The 22,730-nt window shown below is 37.8% G+C and overlaps 1 protein-coding gene across 11 annotated transcripts; it reads left to right on the forward strand.

Moving 5' to 3' along the window:
- The first annotated feature begins 951 nt into the window (after positions 1–951).
- Positions 952–21,513, forward strand: LOC146485920 (uncharacterized). 11 transcript variants are annotated; one of them, XM_085102379.1, is made up of 6 exons: positions 952–1,327; positions 1,697–1,777; positions 2,200–2,268; positions 2,772–2,858; positions 3,431–3,532; positions 4,255–4,451. In XM_085102379.1, the coding sequence occupies exons 1-6, from the start codon at positions 1,126–1,128 to the stop codon at positions 4,335–4,337; spliced, it is 624 nt and encodes a 207-aa protein (XP_084958505.1). In that variant the 5' UTR covers positions 952–1,125; the 3' UTR covers positions 4,338–4,451. The 11 variants fall into 11 exon arrangements, with proteins under 11 accessions (XP_084958505.1, XP_084958512.1, XP_084958509.1 ...); XM_085102386.1 differs by having other exon boundaries at positions 3,434–3,532; XM_085102383.1 differs by having other exon boundaries at positions 1,700–1,777.
- The last annotated feature ends 1,217 nt before the right edge of the window (positions 21,514–22,730 follow it).

The following is a 22,730-nucleotide window of genomic DNA, read 5'->3' on the forward strand; positions in this document are numbered from 1 at the left end:
AAGTTACCTCAATGGTGAATTAAAGAACTCTACATTAATACCTCAGTGATAATCTAAGTTTCCTTAAAGTGAGTTTCTAGTCGTATCATTCTCATCTCAGGAATAAATTTGGGGTTCTTTTAACTATCATCGGGAAGCAAAGCAAAGAATTCACAGCTGAATGATTAGTTACTGCATATCTTTTTTTCTAAAAATAAACTCCATTATAAAACTGTAAATTATGGTCATGGAAGAGAACGGTCATCGTTAAAGTAAATTTTAATACTGCCGGAGTTAGTCTTAAAAATTCTTCCATTACTCACTTGGCAATTGACCAAGAACTAATTTTTTAAAAAAGAGAAACATAGCACGCTTGTATTGCGTGCGCTAACTCCGGATGAATTGAAGTAACAGAACACGCAGGAAGTTCTTGAATAATTAGTCACCGTTCTGTTGAAAAAACTCTACGGACTCTAAACATTTTAGCAGCAAAAGGCACAATCAGCCACTTTTTGATTGAGTAACTCTTCTGCATGTGCGAAGCGATGCTGTCAAATTATTTCTCATGTAAAGGTAGCCAAACATTGTTGTTTCATCATAGGCTGTTATGAGACTTTATGAGGTATTCACCATCAGGACAAAAGTTGCCAGCAACCAAATTCTAGAGTTATATTGCTATATAGTCCTTTTCCGTCTGATATGCCACGAATCTCGTAATACAAAACCCCAACGGCTTTTGTTTTTGTCATTGTTGATGGTGACTATATTGGCAAGAAACGATGAAGAAAATGCGTGAAACACTAAACAAGTCTTTTCAAACATTGTCGTTTTTTCGATTTTTTTTCTTTTTGGGCGAAAAGAAATAAAATAAAAGTGTATTAGAGAAACGTTCTTGCTTCTTCCGCGTTCTTTCTTTACGTGTTGAATGTGCAAAGTGTGCCATTAATATTTTATACATTATTAATGTTTAAATATTCTTTGCTTGAATTTCTCTGGCCGGATATCTTCTTTTAACATCTCAAGTGGTTGTTAATTTTTGCCTTTCATCATTAAAACCAATGTCAATGCATTCTGTCAATTTTCCGTTTTACTGCATTATAAAAAGACGAATTCTTATCCCAGAGACAAACAGAATTCAGAGCAACCATGGCGCGTGTTCTTCGAGTTATCGTTGTCCTGTTCGCAGTTTTTACTGTTTTAAGTGCCAAGGCTTTGGAAGATAAACCTTCCTCTGATGAAAATGAGTTGAAAGGTCTCGATAAGGTAGCAAACCCAGAGGACTTAGCTAATAACCCTGCAAAAGAATACAACGACAACGCGGGCGCTTCTATTCAAGAGGAGGCTGAAGGTAGGAAGAACGCTGTGAAACATCTCTCCGTTAACTGAACTCCATGTTAGTTTCTCTGTTGCTTGTTTTTAGTTTCGTATTCTCAGTTTCTGTAGTCAAATCTTCATCCATTTAGCTTAAGGTAGCTAATAACGAATTATTCTTTTCATCTGTGAATTATTATATCTAGATTTAAAGATAGCGAACTATGAATTAAGTTTAAAATATCGCTAATTATCCCTAGTCCGGCTATGAGTTTCCGAGATACACTCACCGTTTAAACGCTTTAAAACACGTATCCCATCAATCAAAATCACATCGAAACCTTTAATAGACCCTATATATCTTACTAAAATCTGAGACCACACTAAAAATTCCATTTTCTTCGAGTAGTCGAAAACGAAAGCCAAGCAGATGGAGAAGACACCATACAAGAGGATACTGCTCAGGCCTCCGATGAGGATAATTTAGGTATGAAGTAGTATCGTCAAATAAATCGCTGACAGGCATATTTCTAAACACATAAAATGATCGATATTCCAGTCTGGTCTGCAAGGGGTTTTTTTTTTTTTCTTTGGTATTAAACAATCAGAACTACCTTAATATATTTCTTGAGCCACAAAACCTAACACTTCCAAATTCCAATTCGACCCTGAACTCATGGACACGTTTCAATAGAGTTTCTCAATGGGGAGCTCTTTGGTGTTTCGTGGGTCTAAAAAATTACTCCTTTGTTTCCACAAAGTGTGTTACGTTTAATTGTATGCCCAAATGACAACTTTCTTTGAAAATTAATTTGACGTAAAATCAGTTAAGCGAAATGTTAAACGCGTTTTGGCCAGTAAAGTATGTTTTCCGTATCTTAATTTTCCTTTTATATCTCTCTCAAGTAGAGGATGAAGAGAGAGACGAACAACAAGATGCTGCTGAAGATGGCGAGGCCGCTGAAGAAAATAACCCAGGTATAATGAACCTCCATTCTGAAGAACCATGCACACATACTACAATAACGTTAAATCGGGGCAATTAGTGTGAGTCATAATTTATCAACGTTAAATCAGAATTACTTCTCGCGATGTGAAAAGAGTTTTCTAAAAAGATAGACTACACTGTTCAAATGGTGCCAATATGCAAATATCCAAAGTTCTGTCATGTGAAAAAAATATGCACCAAACATTGGGGTTAAATTTCTAAAGAGCTTTTTCGAGATAAAAATCAAACCTGAATAATGATAATAATAATAATAATAATAATAATAATAATAATAATAATAATAATAATAATAATAATAATAATAATAATAATAAGAGGAAGAAGAAGAAGAAGAAGAAGAAGAAGATGAATTTATTTCTTATACTACTCAATTTTCTATGTAACAGATGATGCTGTGGGTAAGGGTCCTTGAGAGGGGAAGATTTAACTTATACAATATTAATGTAATCATTTAAAATTACGTTTTTTCCAGAACAAACCAGCAATGAAGACGAAGAGGACGAACAGCAACAAGATTCTCCTGAAGCCGTTGCCCGGGATGCTGATGCCGCTGCTGAAGGTGATTAATAGTTTTTAATGAATCTCCATTCAAAACAGTTAGAAGAGCATTGACATCTTTTCGGCTGCGTCTCAGAGCAGGTGACAACAAGCGTTCTCCATTCATGCCTATTCTTGTCCAAGCTCTCGATTTGCTCTGACCTCTATAGCTCGTCTCTGTCACCATACGTTGTTTTTTTGTGTGTGGGTGGTTGTGTTTGTGTGTATGACAGGTTGCAATACACAAGGCGTTTAAGGCGTTAGTCATGGTGGTGTTAGTTATTATTAAGCAAAACGAATCAAAAGTACTTCAGGCTTAGTTTTTATTTAAGGGTAATCTTAAACAAAGACAGATCAACCCGGTACTGGCTTTACTTTTCAAATTGTGCCAATATCCAAAGTTGCCCTATCATAGCTACCGGAAAATGCACCAGACTTATCCACTAAATAACAAATAGACTTCACCACCAGGCAAAAATCTGTCATCTGCTATCCACACCTCAGGGCTTCTGTTGGGTAATTATAAGGGGAGCAGGGAATAGTGATTTTGTAGAGTACTGTTGTAACCATAAAGAGTTGCATTTTGTTTTCTAGAAGACAACAAAGAAGACGAAGAGGAAGAAGAACAAGAAGACTATTCCGATCAAGATGACCCCAGTGACGAAGAGGAAACTTCTGACGATGAAAACGATTCAGGTATTAAAGCATTCATTTTTAAGAAGATGGTATCAATAATGCATATCCGATTGTTACCACGAGGCCGACAGTGCTTTAGATTGGGCATGCCAGAATCTCCCGTACAACTTCCCGTAGAGTTTCTCGGTTTTCGCCACATTCGTATACCAGAGAGCAACGAACAATGGTAAGTTTTCTTAGAAGGAGGCTAAAAAGCCCTGGAAAGAGCAGCTACGCTAAAGGCCTCCAAAAACGTTCCTTCAAAATTCTACTAGAAAACAAAACTATATAGTGTGATCAGCATTTTTATGCCGGGGAATTTGAGTTCGACATAATTTATATAACGTATGTTGCCTTGAATGTATAATACAAAGAAAAATACATTACAGTTCGAGTAAAAGTAAACGGCATTTAACACAGTGTACGGAGAATCACCTCTTGGATCCTGCAAGTCTGGGAATGGAACCTGGGTTCCAACTGGTGTGAAGCAATCGGAAAATACTCTTACCACTCACGGGCGCATCCTTCCTCCTCCAGAGAATATTTTTCCAATATAGACCTCAAACTGCAGGAAATGAAATCAAATGGCACTGACAGAGTCACTTTGATATTTGAGCAAATAATTTGCCTCTGCTTTCTGTATTTATATTCCCAAGTATAATATTCAAAAGTGTTCACAATTTGCAGTAGAGGTAACTTAGAACTTCCACTTCAGGATTAATTTCCTCACTGCTTTCACTTAGAATTCATCCACGAAAGAGATGATGATTCAGTGGAAGCAATCCCAGACGAAGCCGCTCCACTACGCTGTGGTTTTGCTCGTTGACCCAAAAGTGTTGCTATGGACGTGTTATGTCTAAGTACAGCGTATGTCTCCGACCCAGATGTGGCTTGGTGTATTACAACCCATTGACCCAAAAGTGCTGCTATGGACGTGTTATCTCTAAGTACAGCGTATGTCTCCGACCCAGATGTGGCTTGGTGTATTACAACCCATTGACCCAAAAGTGCTGCTATGGACGTGTTATCTCTAAGTACAGCGTATGTCGCCGATCCAGATGTGGCTTGGTGTATTACAACCCATTGACCCAAAAGTGCTGCTATGGACGTGTTATCTCTAAGTACAGCGTATGTCTCCGACCCAGATGTGGCTTGGTGTATTACAACCCATTGACCCAAAAGTGCTGCTATGAACGTGTTATCTCTAAGTACAGCGTATGTCGCCGACCCAGATGTGGCTTGGTGTATTACAACCCATTGACCCAAAAGTGCTGCTATGGACGTGTTATCTCTAAGTACAGCGTATGTCTCCGAGCCAGATGTGGCTTCGTGTACTACAACCCATTGACCCAAAAGTGCTGCTATAATCGTGTCATTTCCAAGTATGCTGTATGCCGCCTACAAGGCTAAAGCACCAACTAATGACACTCGAAAAAGGACACCGCCACAACTGATATTATAATAACTTCTAGGAAGATGAGCAAAAAAGGACACAAAATAGACTTAATTTAAAATCATTGACTTAGTTTGTTTTTAATTCAAATTGTTTATCAATAAAAGTTAATTGTTAGATTTCGCTTTTGCAATCGGTTTTAAGGTAGAGATTCGTGTTAACTAACATGGACAAACGTTAGCAGGTTAAATTGTTTATAAGCGACCGCGCCCCTTTCAATTAATTAATTTTACTGAACGTTGATGGAATACTTTAACAATGCTTAGCGACACCCATGCATGGTTTTGCGATATCTGTCAGTTTAAGAATTTTAATTTGAAGCATATCATGTCGACCTTGCTGAAAAAAGACCAATAAATTTTTAGGCAGTACTCAGTTGTGTGACTCCCCTTTTTCTGTATGTCTGGAAGACGCTCGGCTACTGTGTGGAAGTACAACTCATTCCTCACAGAAAACCATAGAGACAAGAATACGTTTCAGAAGGCACTGAATTCATATGGAGAATAATGACTTTATCTTGCTATTGTATGCCGTATACGCGGCGAAAACACCAACCAATATAATTAAACCTGAGAAGTTAAACTCGTAATAAAATAACTTGAGGCTATAAAACGAATCAAAACTAGAAAATATTTCAGCCATACAACTAGCGGTGGGAGAGCACGGAGCGATAGCAACAGAGAAAGTGAAGAATCAGCCTCCGTGCCGGAAAATTGATACGTTTTCTTGAACAGAAATTAGAAACGAAGGTCTTTGAGAAGGTCTATCTAGAGTATTAGTGCCTGAAAATGTAAACGGGGTGCCAGCAACAGTTTACATTTTGAGATTTTAAAGAACAGTTGGATGAGAATCGTACAGTTAACCAACAGCTCACTGAACGTATTGTAAAGTGTTAGGATAATATTTCGTTAAAAATTTGAAATTAAAGCAATAAACTAAAATGCAGCTATTCTTACAAGGCTTTATTCATCACCACCGGTTGTAAAACCAAGTGAGAGAGGAAGGAAAAAGGTGCAACTATATATTAACAAAATTTAGGCCATCCTGTTAAAGTTTTTCAGTTTCTATCGCCGGAAAGTGAGTCGGAAAAGCACTATCAATAGATTAACAAACCATATAATTTCGGATTCCGGATGCTTAGGAGCCTTGAATTTATCTTCCCTTTCGGGTGATTTGTCAACGAGCCTCTGTTACACGGCATGAAATCGCGAATTTACGTATCTTTAAAAACTTCGTAAAGATGCGTAAATTTGGGGTGTGTTCTTTACGCATAGATTCGCAATGCGTAACTGACGCGTAAAGAGAAGGATTGCATAAAGACTGCGTATATATCATTACAGATGCGTAAAGAACAAAAAAAAAATTCAATGATTATTGTTTGTGGAACAACGAGAAGAAGTAAATTTTAATGTCATATGAGATATTGTTGAATTCTTCGTCCTTCTTTAAAGAAAAAATATATTTTCTTTACGCATAGATTCGCAATGCGTAACTGACGCGTAAAGAGAAGGATCGCGTAAAGACTGCGTATATATCATTACAGATGCGTAAAGAACAAAAATGAAATTCACTGATTATCGGTGTGTGAAACTACGAAACAAAGTAGACTGTTAATGTCACATGTGAAATTATTAAATTCTTCGTCCTACTTGAAAGTAAAAAAATATATATTTTCTTTACGCACAGATTCCGCGATGCATAACTGTGCGTAAAGAAGTCAAGTCAAAGTACGCATAAAAACTGCGTACATCTCCTTACAGATGCGTAAAGCACAATGATCAAGATGGCTAAAACTAACTGTCTGTCATTTGCGGAACCAAGACAACTTTAGTATTAACGCCTAACTGACCCATCAGCAAATTCGGCGTGATGTTTTAAAAGGTTTTCCTAGTAAACGACTTTACGACTCTTTAACATTCTTTACGCGTCTTTACTTGCTGTTCTTTATAAAACTTTATCCTTGTTAACACGTAATCTTTACTCATTCTTGTTCTATTTTGGAATCTTTGCCGATTCAGATTATTCTTTCCGGACCCGTACAGATAGCTTTAAACGCAAATTTTTCGTCATTCGTCTCGTTCGGTAAGAGCCGACCATGTACGCAGGTATCCGAGTACGGTCGCTTCTATTACACCAGAAAGCTTAAGCAGCGTCTGCCTGTCACAATTTGCTGTTAATAGTTTGGAGTATAACTCCAACTCGTGTAGCATGATTTGTCTAAAGACTTTTCAAAGTACTGTAATGGCCTATCGAATGGTACGAACAGACATTTTATCACCTGATACATTTTTCTTTGCACTTTCCCCTAATTTCACGATCAGGTTTGTTTGTAAGTCGGAAACTCTTTTTTAACGATTAACCCCTTTCCTTCATTTCCCAGGAACCACTCATATGCTGTCGTCCACTTTATACATAGAGAACAGCGCGCTATTTTGTCACAGTGGAACGTTTTAAATTTAACAATAAATGAAAAACACTTTGTTGAGTACGAACACATGACATCTTTATTTGAAACCGAGGTACAACGTAAAATAGGCAAATGATGGCTGTAACGAGTTGAAGCTGTTCCACGTGACCAAATACAGGAACTGATGAATGCCTAAATTTGGGATTTCATGCAGTGTTACTCTTGTTTCAAATTTAAGACCTGGTTCAATCCACCGTGCATTTATTTTGGTACTTTTATCCACAATTCCTTAAGCGTACGAAAACCCTTTAAAACGCTGATTAAAGTGCTCAGTGCTAGTAAAGGTCTAAAACTTCAATCCTAGCATACACAATAGTGTTAGTACAGGGACGAATTTCGCAAAAACTTTGGCTTTCTTTGTGCCTATTGGCTGTGTTAGATCCGCAAGGTACTGTGTTAAAATGCACAGCCGCAATCTTTTTCCGTATGGTGGATTGGTTTCGTCAGAAGTTCGGGAAAAGACCGACTTTTGATTCACACGTCGAATTTAACAGAATTTTTTTTACACCAAGTAAAGATTGTCCTTTTTTACGGAAGTTGCTGACATCTCTTACATTTAGAGAGAGGAATTTACCCACTACAATGTGTAAGGATAAAGTACAAACAAAGGAAAAGTAAACCTATGACTACCAGGAGGGACGGATCGGGAATAAATTTTGTAGGCACGAAGTAAAGATATGTTAATGGTTGTAGGCTTACAATTAAAACTTTCGTTGTCAGACCAAACCAAAAGATTTAGTTTTCACAGAATTAATCTTAAGACTAAAGCGAATACTAAAAAACAGAGTAACAAAAATTTTCTAGAGCTTACAAAGTTTGCACCTGTGCCCTTTGGCACAGGCCGTCTGAACACAAGCGAATTTATCGCCAGGTATAAGCTGCAGAGAGTGCTGCCATTGTTGTGCTCCGAAGAGAGCAAATTTAATAACAGTTATTCAACAGGTACAGCCTTACCGTCTATGAAAAGCTTTCCTCTTGTAAATCTCACCTTCTTGCCGTTGTCGAAAGCCTTTTTCATGATTGGGAGTGCTTTTTCCGGATTTCAAAGTGATAAGGAGTGAATTCTTCCACACATCTAACTCCGTTCAGTGCTTCTTTGTTTTTCTGACTCTTTTTGGCACGAAAAAATTGCTCGCTTGAAAGGTCTGCTATAAAGTTAAACAATGATTTGTCTAGGTTTGTCATCGCGTTTTTGCCTAAACAGTGGACATTCTCTATTTCGCCAACGTCATCTTGAAGCCAGCAAGAGTAAAGTAATCCTGTATAATCGTTAAGCAGTTTTCACCATCCTATTCAAACACACCCAGGACCCGAAAATTAAACTCCCGTGAGTATCTTTCCAAGCGTTCCGCTCTTCTATTCAGCTCCCGGTTACATTCCTGAAAAAGCTTTTCTGTTTCACTTACGTTGTATTTACAGACTTCTTTAAGCCGCCAACATCTTCTTCGAGCTTCTCAACTTTCGGCTTCAACTGGTCAATTTCATCAATTTTTGAAATGAAGTTTTCAATTTTCGCAAGTCGGGCATCGGTGGTGTTTTTAAAAGTTGCTAGTTCGTCACTAATTTTTTGCATTTGTTTTTTTTAGGTCACTTCGAAGGGATTTGAGCTCTTGAAGAGTGGCGTCGTTCATGGCCGACTCTTCCTTTGTCACCTTTGGCTTTTCTTTTGTTTTCAGCTCTACAATTCCTGCTTTGCCTATTCTCTTTTCTGATCTAAGTCGTACACCAGACATACAGCGCGATTAATAACGAGTAAGACCCATTCTAAGTCGAAAACACGTTTGCTCGGCACGGAGCTCAACACGACACGTCTTTTGTTACATAGTGTCCAGCCCTGTCTGCAAATGTAAAGCTGCTTAAGAAGTAACTTCACTGTGCATCGTAACACTGTACAATACCTTCAGTGAGCTGTTGGTTGATTGGATACTCTTTTGATTATTGTTGTCCTTAAACCATGCATACACATAGAGGATAGACTGTTGTTCTTAGAAAAAAAGCGTTTTACGTACTTTATCATGGCTTGTTTGCAATTGAATGCTAGTGTGAATCAGAGAAGTCAACGCAGACTACGAGTAGACCCTTATCATTTTCCCTAGGGTCGCATCTCCTCGCGTGGGACAATTTTTGCGCGCGCTCGAGTATTTTACTCGCTTTGCTAAAAATTACTGGTACACCGTAATACTAACTTTTTCATTTTGGCGGTAATCTCATGAAGGCGACATGTGAAGGTCTTCCACCGCAGCATTTCTGGTGGGCTATGTTGTATACTCTGGTACCACGGCAACACTTTTCGGAGGCAACGGGAACGACTACTGATGATATATAAGGCCATAACAGCACTGCTGTGCTTGATAACCATAAGCCAACCTGTTGTCTGTTAGTCGGCAAAACCCTTACAAGAGCAGTGGATTGCCATTATAAAGTTTGTCACATATTGGAAGAAGGATGCTCCCGTAATTAGTGCACCTAGCCCCCCAATTTTTTTTTTCTTAAATTAATCTTTACATCTGTTCGAAACATATTGCACTATTTGACGACTTTTACAACCAAATCTTGACTTTTTATAGGCTGTAAAAGTTACAAAATCTAGCCATCATCTGTCCCATGACCGAGCAAAGTAAGGGGCATGGGTCTATTCCTTCCTTCACGTCACAAACTGATTTGCATTGTATTGTCTTTGTGAAAATGCATGCAAAGCAGTTTGTGACGTTATGTAAGGAATAGACCCATGCCCCTTACTAGCTCGGTCATGGGACAAATGATGGCTAGATTTTGTAACTTTTACAGCCTATAAAAAGTCAAGATTTGGTTGAAAAAAGGCGCAAAAAGGCTCAATGCGTTTCGAGCAGGTGCAAAGATTTATTTAAGCGGAAAAGAATTTGGGGGTTAGGTGCACTTTAAAAGTGCTTTGAGTTGTAGCGCCGGCCATTCCAGACATTACATCATTTGTAAATGTCACTTGATCTGCATGATTGGCGGGGCCATCGCTTTGAAATGTCTTCGCCTGGGAACTTTGCTCGAGGACAACAGCTTTTAAAGATGGCTGTCAGCGGTTTCTAGCATTTTTAAGATTAAAAAATTGGACGGATTAATACTACCAGTCTTTATCAGTTGATACAAATGCAACAATAATGCCATCATACAAATGCCTAATCATTGGTGAACAAGTTATAGTGGTCATCTCAACTTTATAAGCTACAATAAAAACAATATAACCTGTTAAAAACAGCCCTAAATTTACAACTCAAAAAACGAGCGCGATGCCTAAATTTAACATTAAGTGATTACTGACTCAAAAGTGAACTTGATGACCCGTCTTATCATTACTATCGAATTGACTTTGAAGGGAGGAGAGTTAAGAGGTACGAACACCGTTCGTTGTACCTTTTTAACAGTTCATAATAGTTGCTATGGTAACCTATTAGATCGAAAGAATGACCTGATGACTTGTTTACCAATGTTTAGACATTGTTTGGTACAATTATTGTAGTATCCATGGAAATTTTCTGGGAGCAATTTCACTTCGGGAATCTCGTTGACACACAACAAATTGCTTCCCTCTGGGCAAAAGCCGTTTACCCGAGGGAAAAAATGCTAGTGTAAAGGCAACTATTATTTAGAGATATGAGATGATACCAGGAATAGAATAAATACTTTATTAAAAACAATCAAGAAGTATTGCTAGATCTTTTTTATTTCGCTTTAATTGCAAGAACAACCAGAAGTCAATTTAGTGGTCTCTATTTAGCTCTAATCAGTGTAAAAAAAACTTGAATTGATATTTCAGTAAAACCAGTAACTGTGTTTGGAAGGACCACCGCGACAAAATAAAAGTACCGGATCCTGCAGTAAAGGATCTAATCAGCAACAAATTCTAGAACAAATAATCTAAAAAAGAGCAAGGCTTGACTTGACTTGACTAATGGTCTCAGAATATGTCGATAAAAATGCTAAAAAGCTAGCATTTTCGTAAAACGAACAACGGCTGGTAATTTCGGAGAATAAACCTGTTTCCTAGAATTTTCTCCAACTGAAATTTCCAGCTAAAGCATCCGAGCAGAACAATCTGTATTAAGCCCACGCAAATACGTCAGATTTGAGAATGATGTATTATTTAGTAATTGACACAGGGAAACTCAGAAAATGAAATTCCGAGTGCTTCTATCAGGAGTCTTGATAACTAGATCGGAAGCTCTGCCACTGAGCTACAGGAGACTTGTGAAAACTAAGGCCATTAAACTTTGTCATTAAAAGAGTATCTGGTGTGACACAGGTTCTTTTCATAAGCTTTAATATACAGCAGAACCTAATACAAAATTACAAAAATTAATCTTCAGAAAATACATGAAATTAAATACAAGGTTTGTACACAATGCTAGTGACTAAAACTAGAAACAGGAGACACGAAGGCTGCTCTGGATCCAATAATGTACTAAAGATAGACAAAATGTCATGGCACAAGAACCTTGTATAGTCATGAAGACAGAAACCGAATGCACAAAATGAAGCAATAAAGCAACAAAATAAGCTCACCCTGACGGTGGAACATCTTTGAGACAATAAAAGAAATGCGAACTATGTAAACTTATGGAAATTACAAATTAATTACATACGAAATCACAAAAGGAAACGATGACAAAAGGCGAAACTGAGGCGAAACGCTACAGTCACATGGCGCGAGTTCACGGCCACAGATGAACAAAACTGTATGAAATGGGACTAAAAATACTAAGAATGGCCACAAAAACCTATGCAAAAGAAAGTGTAATATCTAAACTAAATGATTATGGATGGATAACGAAATGATGGGTGAGACTTACCGATAAAAATACAAAAATACGACGAAAACAATGAAGACCCGTGAGTACATGCACACGACACATAACAACGGTGTGCGCATGCCCGCCCGTGTCGGCCAACAGTGTGCCCATGCATGCGCGAGTTACGCATTCTCACATTGGGAACACAGGAGACATGTTCTGGCTGGGAGCCCGAGTGGAACTCATTTTTTCCTGATCATTCAGTCTTTTATGATCACATTAAACATATTGATTGATTGATTGATTTTATTACTTTCGCTCGGGTTGTCGAAACGTCGTTTGCAATAAACGTCAGAAATGACCACGTGACCATGTTTATTCTTTATTTGCCGTTCGCTGTTTTCAGTTTCTCAGCAAAATTAAGTAGTTTTGTGTCAGCATGAAAGGCCAGAAATGTTTTGCACTATTCGCATCTGCTTACTATTTTTTTTTTCAAGAAAACGAAAACGCGAAATTATCGTTTCAGTGTTTGCTCTGTCGTTTTCTCTCTCTAATGTAACCTCAAACAGTCTTTCTTATGACTACACTCACCGAGATGGTTCAGTGTGCGTATGTAAATTATGATATGTGTCCTTCATCGGATAAAAAAAAAAATTCTGACTTTTCCTTACCCATAAGAAGTTTTCACTGAGAAACGAGCAACTTTGAGTAGAAAAAAAAAAATCCACCCGGGAGTCCTTTTAATATTGTACGCGAGCTGTCGTCATATGCCAGGCGGAATCATAACAAGAAACAAACACAACGTAAAGCAGTGTTATTTTACTCACACAGTCAGTCATTCCATGCGGTGGCTTAAAGGCTTTCTGTCGCTTTCCATCAGAAACTGAAAAAGATGACTTTTGAGTATTCAGTAAGTTGGTTGCGATGATCACAAAGCTATTTTTATATTTTTCCGGATTCTATTGGATGGTCTTAATAAAAGTTTGGGATATTAGTTCTTGTGTTTCGGTGTATTCGTTATGTTCAGGAACTTACAAAGAGCACATTGAAACCTCCCTAACTAACACAAACATTAGCTCTTGGAAACGTTTGTTTTGCTTTACATAATATTTTTTCTATAAACTCAATCGTATATACGAAATAACCTACCTGCAGTAACTATGGGAATGAATACCATATACTTCTTAAACGCGTTGTCAAGCAATATTTTAGAAGTTTAAAGGGTCTTTTGACAACCCATTAATGTGTTATTATGATATTGCAAGCTGCGGGTGCACCACTGACCAAACTACATTAAAACTTCCCGTCGGCCGTAAGTCAACACTTTAGTACGCAGGAAACGACATCAACTGCACGCGGTTAAGATAAGGAAAAGTGAAAGCACGTATTCTATGGTCAGTCATCTCTAGCGACTGTTGGTTAAAAGAAAAGTTACTAAGAGTATTTGGTCAATTGTCCCTGTCATGGCAAAAGATTTTGACAAGCGTCGTCTCAGTAAACAAATTTCGTCAACAAAAACTTGAAGTGAGTTTTGGCAGTTTTTGTATCAAATATTCAAAGGAAAAACTTTACTGAAAAAAGCGGTTATCATTACGCGCACACAAGATACATACTCATAAACTATAGCTGCTTCTTGCATTTTGCAGCTTTAGTGCATATAATGTAGCCTTTCAGAAAGTCCGTTTTCGTGGAAGTAAGAAGACGACTCGAGGCAAGTCTAAAAATGATCGTGCCGGACCGATAGCTATAAAATATGTGGACAATGCCCAGTATCATACGGCCAGTTTACGTCACAGCAAAAAAGGTCAAAATATAAGAATCATAACTTGAGTGCCATTGAAAAATGCGAGACTGTCGAGCGTAAAATTCTAAATATAAGCTCTCCCTCCCTTTCCCCAAATTTTGTTAGCACTTGCTGTTTAAGGCTGCTCAGCTAACTTTGCGCTCTGTTTTGAAGCCATTTTCATAATCCAACCCAACGAATTTTGAAACACAACTTGATTGGCCTCCAGTATAAAGCCTCTCCCACCCCTCCCCCACTAAAAATAAGCTTTCCTGGAAAAAAGCCTTGACCTCTAAAAGAATCCCTTGAACAAATATGCGCTCTCTTACTTATGAACATGTTTTATTTTAATGATTATATGAAGGAGACTTTAAAGAGCATTTTCTAGCTCTTCACTTTTCATCACGAAACCTTGAAAGTTGAAATGAAATTTAAGAACTGACAAAACTTTCAGAAAAACATATGCCTTTTGATTAAGGGATAATTACTTACGTTCAGAAAGCTTTTAATAGATTTTAACCGCGCGCGTTGTCATTACCTAAATTAAGCTAGTTTTGAATAGTTTTTATAAAGCAAATTTTGCCCATCAACAGCAAATAAAAAATCGACTGGACAAACAAACTTATGTTAAAAGTAAAGTTGAAAATACTTTTTTACACAAGGGATTTGTTTTTTCAATCGTAAGTACAAACGAGCTAGCAACTTTAGACAATAGTGTAACATTAGGGCCTTTCTCAAATGCGCCGTGCAACAATATGTCAATATAATCGTTCTCAAACGTTTTTTCTCACCCATTTTTATCAACGTACCCACACAAAATTACGAGTCAAATCAAAGAAACATTGAAACTGACTTCCAATCAAACACGTCGCAAAAACGCGCGCAAAACCCATAGCACACTGTAAAAAAGGTGCGCGAATTTAGTATTGTAAACATCTAGTTTGATGTATATTGTGTGATTAATTGCAATTTGGCAGAAAACCAAAATTTCCTTTTATTTCTGTGGATGGGGATTGTGGCCGTATATGAAACTTGTGAAACGATTAATAAAGGCCTGTCTGAAAAGTTTCAGCATTATCGTTAATATTCTTTGGATATTGCCTTGAATGTTGCGACCAACGCTTTGATGAGGTCATTCAAAAGTGCTAGGGTTTTTCTTAAAAAGGTTTCACTGTAAAGTGTTTCAGCTAATTGAAACACTTAATAGGTGTCTTCAACATACTCTTATTATATTAAATTTCAGTTTTGTTGACATGCCAACAGATAAAACTTTCCAGAATCTAACCATTGGGAAGGGGGGGGGGGAGGGATTTGGAAGTAAGATTTCATGAGCAAAAAATCTTCACATAAAACCAAAAGGCTAACCTACATACTTATCTGACAAAGCAGCTTCTAAAAAGAGGACATTGTGTATATTTATCCAACATTTTGTCGACGATCATTCAAACCCCTGCCATGACTATGAACATGCCCGTCACCTGCGTTCACGAGAATCCATCCTATTCTTTTAGTTGGCGCATATTTGAAGGCCTAATGATCCAACAGTGGAGCCGCAATCTGAACAAACAAGTTCATTCTTACGTAGTGAAATTGGCCGTTTTTTATACTACAGGACGCATTCGTTGTTCGTCTGGTTATTCGTCTCTAGTATAAAGACGGGCACAAGACGCATTATCCGTCAGGACGAACTATCTTCCGTTGTGCGTCGTTCAAGACGGACAACGGAAGACAGTAGGTCCAGACGGATAATGCGTCCTCCAGTATAAAAACGGCCACTGTTCCCATAGGAAATCACCTAAATCATATAAAAAATGTATATCGTGGCCGGTATTTTACCCTGAATTTAACTTAATTAAGTAATCTAATAAAAAACGCGGTTTATTTTTCCTTTTCACTTTTTTAGCTTTGTAAAATAGTATTTTAAGTCTTAAGCAAATATTATGGACATTGTCGTAGTGATTAGCTGTATTCAAGTGTTCAGTTCAATCTCCACTGTGAATGCAATATCGCATACTCCGAAATAACATTAAACAGCGTTTCAGCATGGTGAAACACGAAAAAATTAGTGGAACGAAGTTACGTCAATGGTGAACTAAAGACGTCTACATTAATACCTCAGTGATAATCTAAGTTTCCTTAAATTCAGTTTCTAGTCTTATTATTCTCATCTCAGGAATAAATTTGGGGTTCTTTTAACTATCATCGGGAAGCAAAGCAAAGAATTCACAGCTGAATGATTAGTTACTGCAAATCTTTTTTTTTTCTAAAAAAAAAATCCATTATAAAACTGTAAATTATGGTCATGGAAGAGAACGGTCATCGTTGAAGTAAATTTTAATACTGCCGGAGTTAGTCTTAAAAATTTTGCCGTTACTCACTTGACAATTGACCAAGAACTAATTCTTTAAAAAAGAGAAAGATAGCACGCTTGTATTGCGTGCGCTAACTCCGGATGAATTGAAGTAACAGAACACGCAGGAAGTTCTTGAATAATTAGTCACCGTTCTGTTGAAAAACCTCTACGGACTCTAAACATTTTAGCAGCAAAAGGCACAACCAGCCACTTTTTGATTGAGTAACTCTTCTGCATGTGCGAAACGATGCTGTCAAATTATTTCTCATGTAAAGGAAGCCAAACATTGTTGTTTCATCATAGGCTGTTATGAGACTTTATGAGGTATTCAGCAGAAGGACAAAAGTTGCCAGCAACCAAATTCTTGAGTTATATTGCTATATAGTCCTTTTACGTCTGATATGCCACGAATCTCGTAATACAAAACCCCAACGGCTTTTGTTTGTGTCATTGTTGATGGTGAACTTTACAACTATATTGGCAAGAAACGATAAAGAAAATGCGTGAAACACTAAACAAGTCTTTTCAAACATTGTCGTTTTTTCGTTTTTTTTTTTCTTTTTGGGCGAAAAGAAATAAAATAAAAGTGTATTAGAGAAACGTTCTTGCTTCTTTCGCGTTCTTTCTTTACGTGTTGAATGTGCAAAGTGTGCCATTAATATTTTATACATTATTAATTTTTTAATATTCTTTGCTTGAATTCAGTCTCTGGCCGGATATCTTCTTTTAACATCTCAAGTGGTTGTTAATTTTTGCCTTTCATCATTAAAACCAACGTCAATGCATTCTGTCAATTTTCCGTTTAACTGCATTATAAAAAGACGAATTCTTATTCCAGAGACAAACAGAATTCAGAGCAACCATGGCGCGTGTTCTTCGAGTTATCGTTGTCCTGTTCGCAGTTTTTACTGTTTTAAGTGCCAAGGCTTTGGAAGATAAACCTTCCTCTGATGAAAATGAGTTGAGAGGTCTCGACAAGGAAGCAAACCCAGAGGACTTAGCTAGTAACCCTGCAAAAGAATCCAACGACAACGAGGGCGCTTCTCTTCAAGAGGAGGCTGAAGGTAGGAAGAACGCTGTGAAACATCTCTCCGTTAACTGAACTCCATGTTAGTTTCTCTGTTGCTTGTTTTTTGTCAGTTCGTATTCTCAGTTTCTGTAGTCAAAAATTCATCCATTTAGCTTATTAGGTAGCTAATAACGAATTATTCTTTTCATCTGTGAATATCTAGATTTAAAGATAGCGAACTATGAATTAAGTTTAAAATATCGCTAATTATCCCTAGTCCAGCTCTGAGTTTCGGAGATACACTCACCGTTTAAACGCTTTAAAACACGTATCCCATCAATCAAAATCACATGGAAACCTTTAAAAGACCCTATATATCCTATTAAAATCTTAGACCACACTAAAAATTCTATTTTCTTCGAGTAGTCGAAAAAGAAATCAAAGCAGATGGAGAAGACACCATACACGAGGATACTGCTGACGCCTCCGATGAGGATAATTTAGATTTGAAGTAGTATCGTCAAATAAATCGCTGACAGGCGTATTTCTAAACACATAAAATGATCGATATTCCAGTCTGGTTTGCAAGGGTGTTTTTTTTTTTCTTTGGTATTAAACAATCAGAACCACCTTAATATATTTCTCAAGCCACCAACACTAACACTTCCAAATTCCAATTCGACCCTGAACTCATGGACACGTTTCAATAGAGTTTCTCAATGGCGAGCTCTTTGGTGTTTCGTGGGTCTAAAAAATTACTCTTTTGTTTCCACATAGTGTGTTACGTTTAATTGTATGCCCAAATGACAACTTTCTTTGAAAATTAATTTGACGTAAAATCAGTGAAGCGAAATTTTAAACGCGTTTTGCCCAGTAAAGTATGTTTTCCGTATCTTAATTTTCTTTTTTATATCTCTCTCAAGTAGAGGATGAAGAGAAAGACGAACAACAAGATGCTGCTGAAGATGGCGAAGCCGCTGAAGAAAATAACCCAGGTATAATGAACCTCCATTCTGAAGAACCATGCAGACATACTACAATAACGTTAAATCGGGGCTCGGACGGGGCAATTAGTGTCAGTCATAATTTATCAACGTTAAATCAGAACTACTTCTCGCGATGTAAAAAGAGTTTTCTAAAAAGATAGACTACACTGTTCAAATGGTGCCAATATGCAAATATCCAAAGTTCTGTCATGTGAAAAAATATGCACCAAACATTTGGGTTAAATTTCTAAAGAGCTTTGCGAGATAAAAATCAAACCTGAATAATAATAATAATAATAATAAGAAGAAGATGAATTTATTTCTTATACTTCTCAATTTTCTATGTAACAGATGATGCTGTGGGTAAGGATCCTTGAGAGGGGAAGATTTAACTTATACAATATTAATGTAATCATTTAAAATTACGTTTTTTCTAGAAGAAACCAGCGAAGAAGACGAAGAGGACGAAGAGCAACAAGATTCTCCTAAAGCCGTTGTCCGGGATGCTGATGCCGCTGCTGAAGGTGATTAATAGTTTTTAATGAATCTCCATCCAAAACAGCTAGAAGAGCATTGACATCGTTTCGGCTGCGTCTCAGAGCAGGTGACAACAAGCGTTCTCCATTCATGCCTATTCTTGTCCAAGCTCTCGATTTGCTCTGACCTCTATAGCCCGTCTCTGTCACCATACGTTTTTTTGTGTGTGGGTGGTTGTGTTTGTGTGTATGACAGGTTGCAATACACAAGGCGTTTAAGGCGTTAGTCATGGTGATGTTAGTTATTATTAAGTAAAACGAATCAAAAGTACTTCAGGCTTAGTTTTTTGTTGAGATTATTCTTAAACAAAGACAGATCAACCCGGTACTGGCTTTACTTTTCAAATTGTGCCAATATCCAAAGTTGCCCTGTCATAGCTACCGGAAAATGCACCAGACTTATCCACTAAATAACAAATAGACTTCACCACCAGGCAAAAATCTGTCATCTGCTTTCCACACCTCAGAGCTTCTGTTGGGTAATTATAAGGTGAGCAGGGAATAGTGATTTTATAGAGTACTGTTGTAACCATAAAGAGTTGCATTTTGTTTTCTAGAAGACAACAAAGAAGACGAAGAGGAAGAAGAACAAGAAGACTATTCCGATCAAGATGACCCCAGTGACGAAGAGGAAACTTCTGACGATGAAAACGATTCAGGTATTAAAGCATTCATTTTTAAGAAGATGGTATCAATAATGCATATCCGATTGTTACCACGAGACCGACAGTGCTTTAGATTGGGCATACCAGAATCTCCCGTACAATTCCCCGTAGAGTTTCTCGGTTTTCGCTACATTCGTATACCAGAGAGCAACGAACAATGGTAAGTTTTCTTAGAAGGAGGCTAAAAAGCCCTGGAAAAAGCAGCCACGCTGAAGGCCTCCCAAAAAATTCCTTCAAAATTCTACTAGGAAACAAAACTATATAGTGTGATCAGCATTTTTATGCCGGGGAATTTGAGTTCGCCATATATAAGGTATATTGCCTTGAATGTAAAATACAACGAAAATACATTACAGTTCGAGTAAAAGTAAACGGCATTTAACACAGTGTACGGAGAATCACCTCTTGGATCCTGCAAGTCTGGGAATGGAACCTGGATTCCAACTGGTGTGAAGCAACCGGAAAATACTCTGATCACTCACGGGCGCATCCTTCCTCCTCCAGACAATTTTTTACCTATATAGACCTAAAACTGCAGGAAATGAAATTACATGGGCACCGACAGGGTCACTTTGATATTGGAGCAAATAATTTGCCTCTGCTTTCTGTATTTATATTCCCAAGTAAAATATTTAAAAGTGTTCACAATTTGCAGTAGAGGTAACTTAGAACTTCCACTTCAGGATTAATTTCCTCACTGCTTTCACTTAGAATCCAACCACGAAGGAGATGATGATTCAGTGGAAGCAATCCCAGACGAAGCCGCTCCACTGCGATGTGGTTTTGCTCGTTACAACCCATTGACCCAAAAGTGCTGCTTCGGACGTGTCATCTCTAAGTACAGCGTATGCCGCCGACCCAGATGTGGCCGGGTGTATTACAACCCATTGAGCCAACAGTGCTGCTATGGACGTGTTATCTCTAAGTACAGCGTATGTCGCCGACCCAGATGTGGCCGGGTGTATTACAACCCATTGAGCCAAAAGTGCTGCTATGGACGTGTTATCTCTAAGTACAGCGCATGTCGCCAACCTAGATGTGGCCGGGTGTATTACAACCCACTGACCCAAAAGTGCTGCTATGGACGTGTCATCTCTAAGTACAGCGTATGTCGCCGACCCAGATGTGGCCGGGTGTATTACAACCCATTGACCCAAAAGTGTTGCTATGGACGTGTCATCTCTAAGTACAGCGTATGTCGCCGACCCAGATGTGGCCGGGTGTATTACAACCCACTGACCCAAAAGTGCTGCTATGGACGTGTCATCTCTAAGTACAGCGTATGTCTCCGACCCAGATGTGGCTTGGTGTACTACAACCCACTGACCCAAAAGTGTTGCTATGGACGTGTCATCTCTAAGTACAGCGTATGTCGCCGACCCAGATGTGGCCGGGTGTATTACAACCCACTGACCCAAAAGTGCTGCTACGGACGTGTCATCTCTAAGTACAGCGTATGTTTCCGACCCAGATGTGGCTTGGTGTACTACAACCCATTGACCCAAAAGTGCTGCTATAATCGTGTCATTTCCAAGTATGCTGTATGCCGCCTACGAGGCTAAACCACCAACTAATGACACTCGAAAAAGGACACCGCCACAACTGATATTATAATAACTTCCAGGAAGATGAGCAAAAAAGGACACAAAATAGGCTTAATTTAATATCATTGACTTAGTTTGTTTTTAATTCAAATTGTTTTTCAATGAAAGTTAATTGTTAGATTTCGCTTTTGCAATCGGTTTTAAGGTAGAGATTCGTGTTAACTAGCATGGACAAACGTTGACAGGTTAAATGATTTATAAGTGTGTTAGGAACTACAACCGCGCCCCTTTCACTTAATTAATTTTACTGAACATTGATGGAATACTTTAACAATGCTTAGCAACACCCACACATATTTTGGCGATATCTGTAAGTTTAAGAATTTTAATTTAAAGCATGTCATGTCCACGTTGCTGAAAAAAGACTAATAAATTTTTGGGCAGTACTCAGTTGTGTGACTCCCCTTTTTCTGTATGCCTGGAAAACGCTCGGCTACTATGTGGACTCGGTACAACGCATCCCTCACAGAAAACCATAGAGACAATAATTAGTTCAGATTCTCTACGTTTCAGAAAGCACTGAATTCATGTGGAGATTAATGACTTTATCTTGCTATTGTATGCCGTATACGCAGCTAAAACACCAACCAATAAAATTAAACCTAGGAAGTTAAACTCGTAATAAAATAACTTGAGGTAATAAAACGAGTCAAAAACTTGAAAATATTTCAGCCATACAACTAGCGCTTGGGAGAGCACGGAGCGATAGGAATAGAGAGAGTGAAGAATCAGCCTCCAGTCCCGGAAAATTGATAGCCGGTTTTCTTGAACAGAAATTAGAAACGAAGGTCTTTGAGAAGGTCTATCCAGATTATTAGTGCCTGAAAATGTAAACGGGGTGCCAGCAACAGTTTACATTTTGAGGTTTTAAAGAACAGTGGGATGAGAATCGTACAGTTAACCAACAGCTCACTGAAGGTATTGTAAAGTGTTACGATGCAAGATGAAGTTATCTCTTAAGCAGCTTTAAATTTATAATATTTTGTTAAACATTTGAAATTAAAGCAATAAACTAAAATGCAGCTATTCTTATAAAGCTGTATTCATCACCGCCAGTTGTAAGACAAAGTGAGAGAGGAAGGAAAAAGGTGCAACTATATATTAACAAAATTTAGGCTATCCTGTTAAAGGTTTTCAGTTTCTATCGCCGGAAAGTGAGTCGGAAAAGCACTATCAATAGATTAACAAATCATATAACTCCGGATCCGGATGCTTAGGAGACTCGAATTTATCTTCCCTTTGAGCTGATTTGTCAACGAGCCTCCGTCTTTTTTTGTTTCAAATTTTTTTAATTAACAGAATGTCTTTTACATCAAGTAAAGATTGTCCTACTTTTACGGAAGTTGCTAATGTCTCTTACATTTAGAGAGAGGAATTTACCCACTACAAATAAATGTGTAAGGATAAAGTACAAACAAAGGAAAAATAAACCTATGGACGGATCAAGAATACATTTTGTAGGCACGAAGTAAAGATATGTTAATGGCTGTAGGCTTACAATTAAAACTTTCGTTGTCAAACTAAACGAAAAGATTTAGTTTTCACAGAATTAATCTTAAAACTAAAGCGAATACTAAAAAAACAGAGTAACAAAAATTTTCTA

Source organism: Pavona decussata, unplaced genomic scaffold, assembly GCF_977016875.1.
Source record: "Pavona decussata unplaced genomic scaffold, jaPavDecu1.1 SCAFFOLD_23, whole genome shotgun sequence".
NCBI classification, from domain to species: domain Eukaryota; kingdom Metazoa; phylum Cnidaria; class Anthozoa; order Scleractinia; family Agariciidae; genus Pavona; species Pavona decussata.

Coding starts and splice junctions, on each gene's coding strand:
- LOC146485920 (XM_085102334.1), top strand. CDS start 1,126: ATGGCGCGTGTTCTTCGAGTTATCGTTGTCCTGTTCGCAGTTTTTACT. Junction 1,328..1,699: donor TATTCAAGAGGAGGCTGAAG/GTAGGAAGAACG, acceptor TTCTTCGAGTAG/TCGAAAACGAAAGCCAAGCA. Junction 18,332..18,759: donor CGCTGAAGAAAATAACCCAG/GTATAATGAACC, acceptor CGTTTTTTCTAG/AAGAAACCAGCGAAGAAGAC.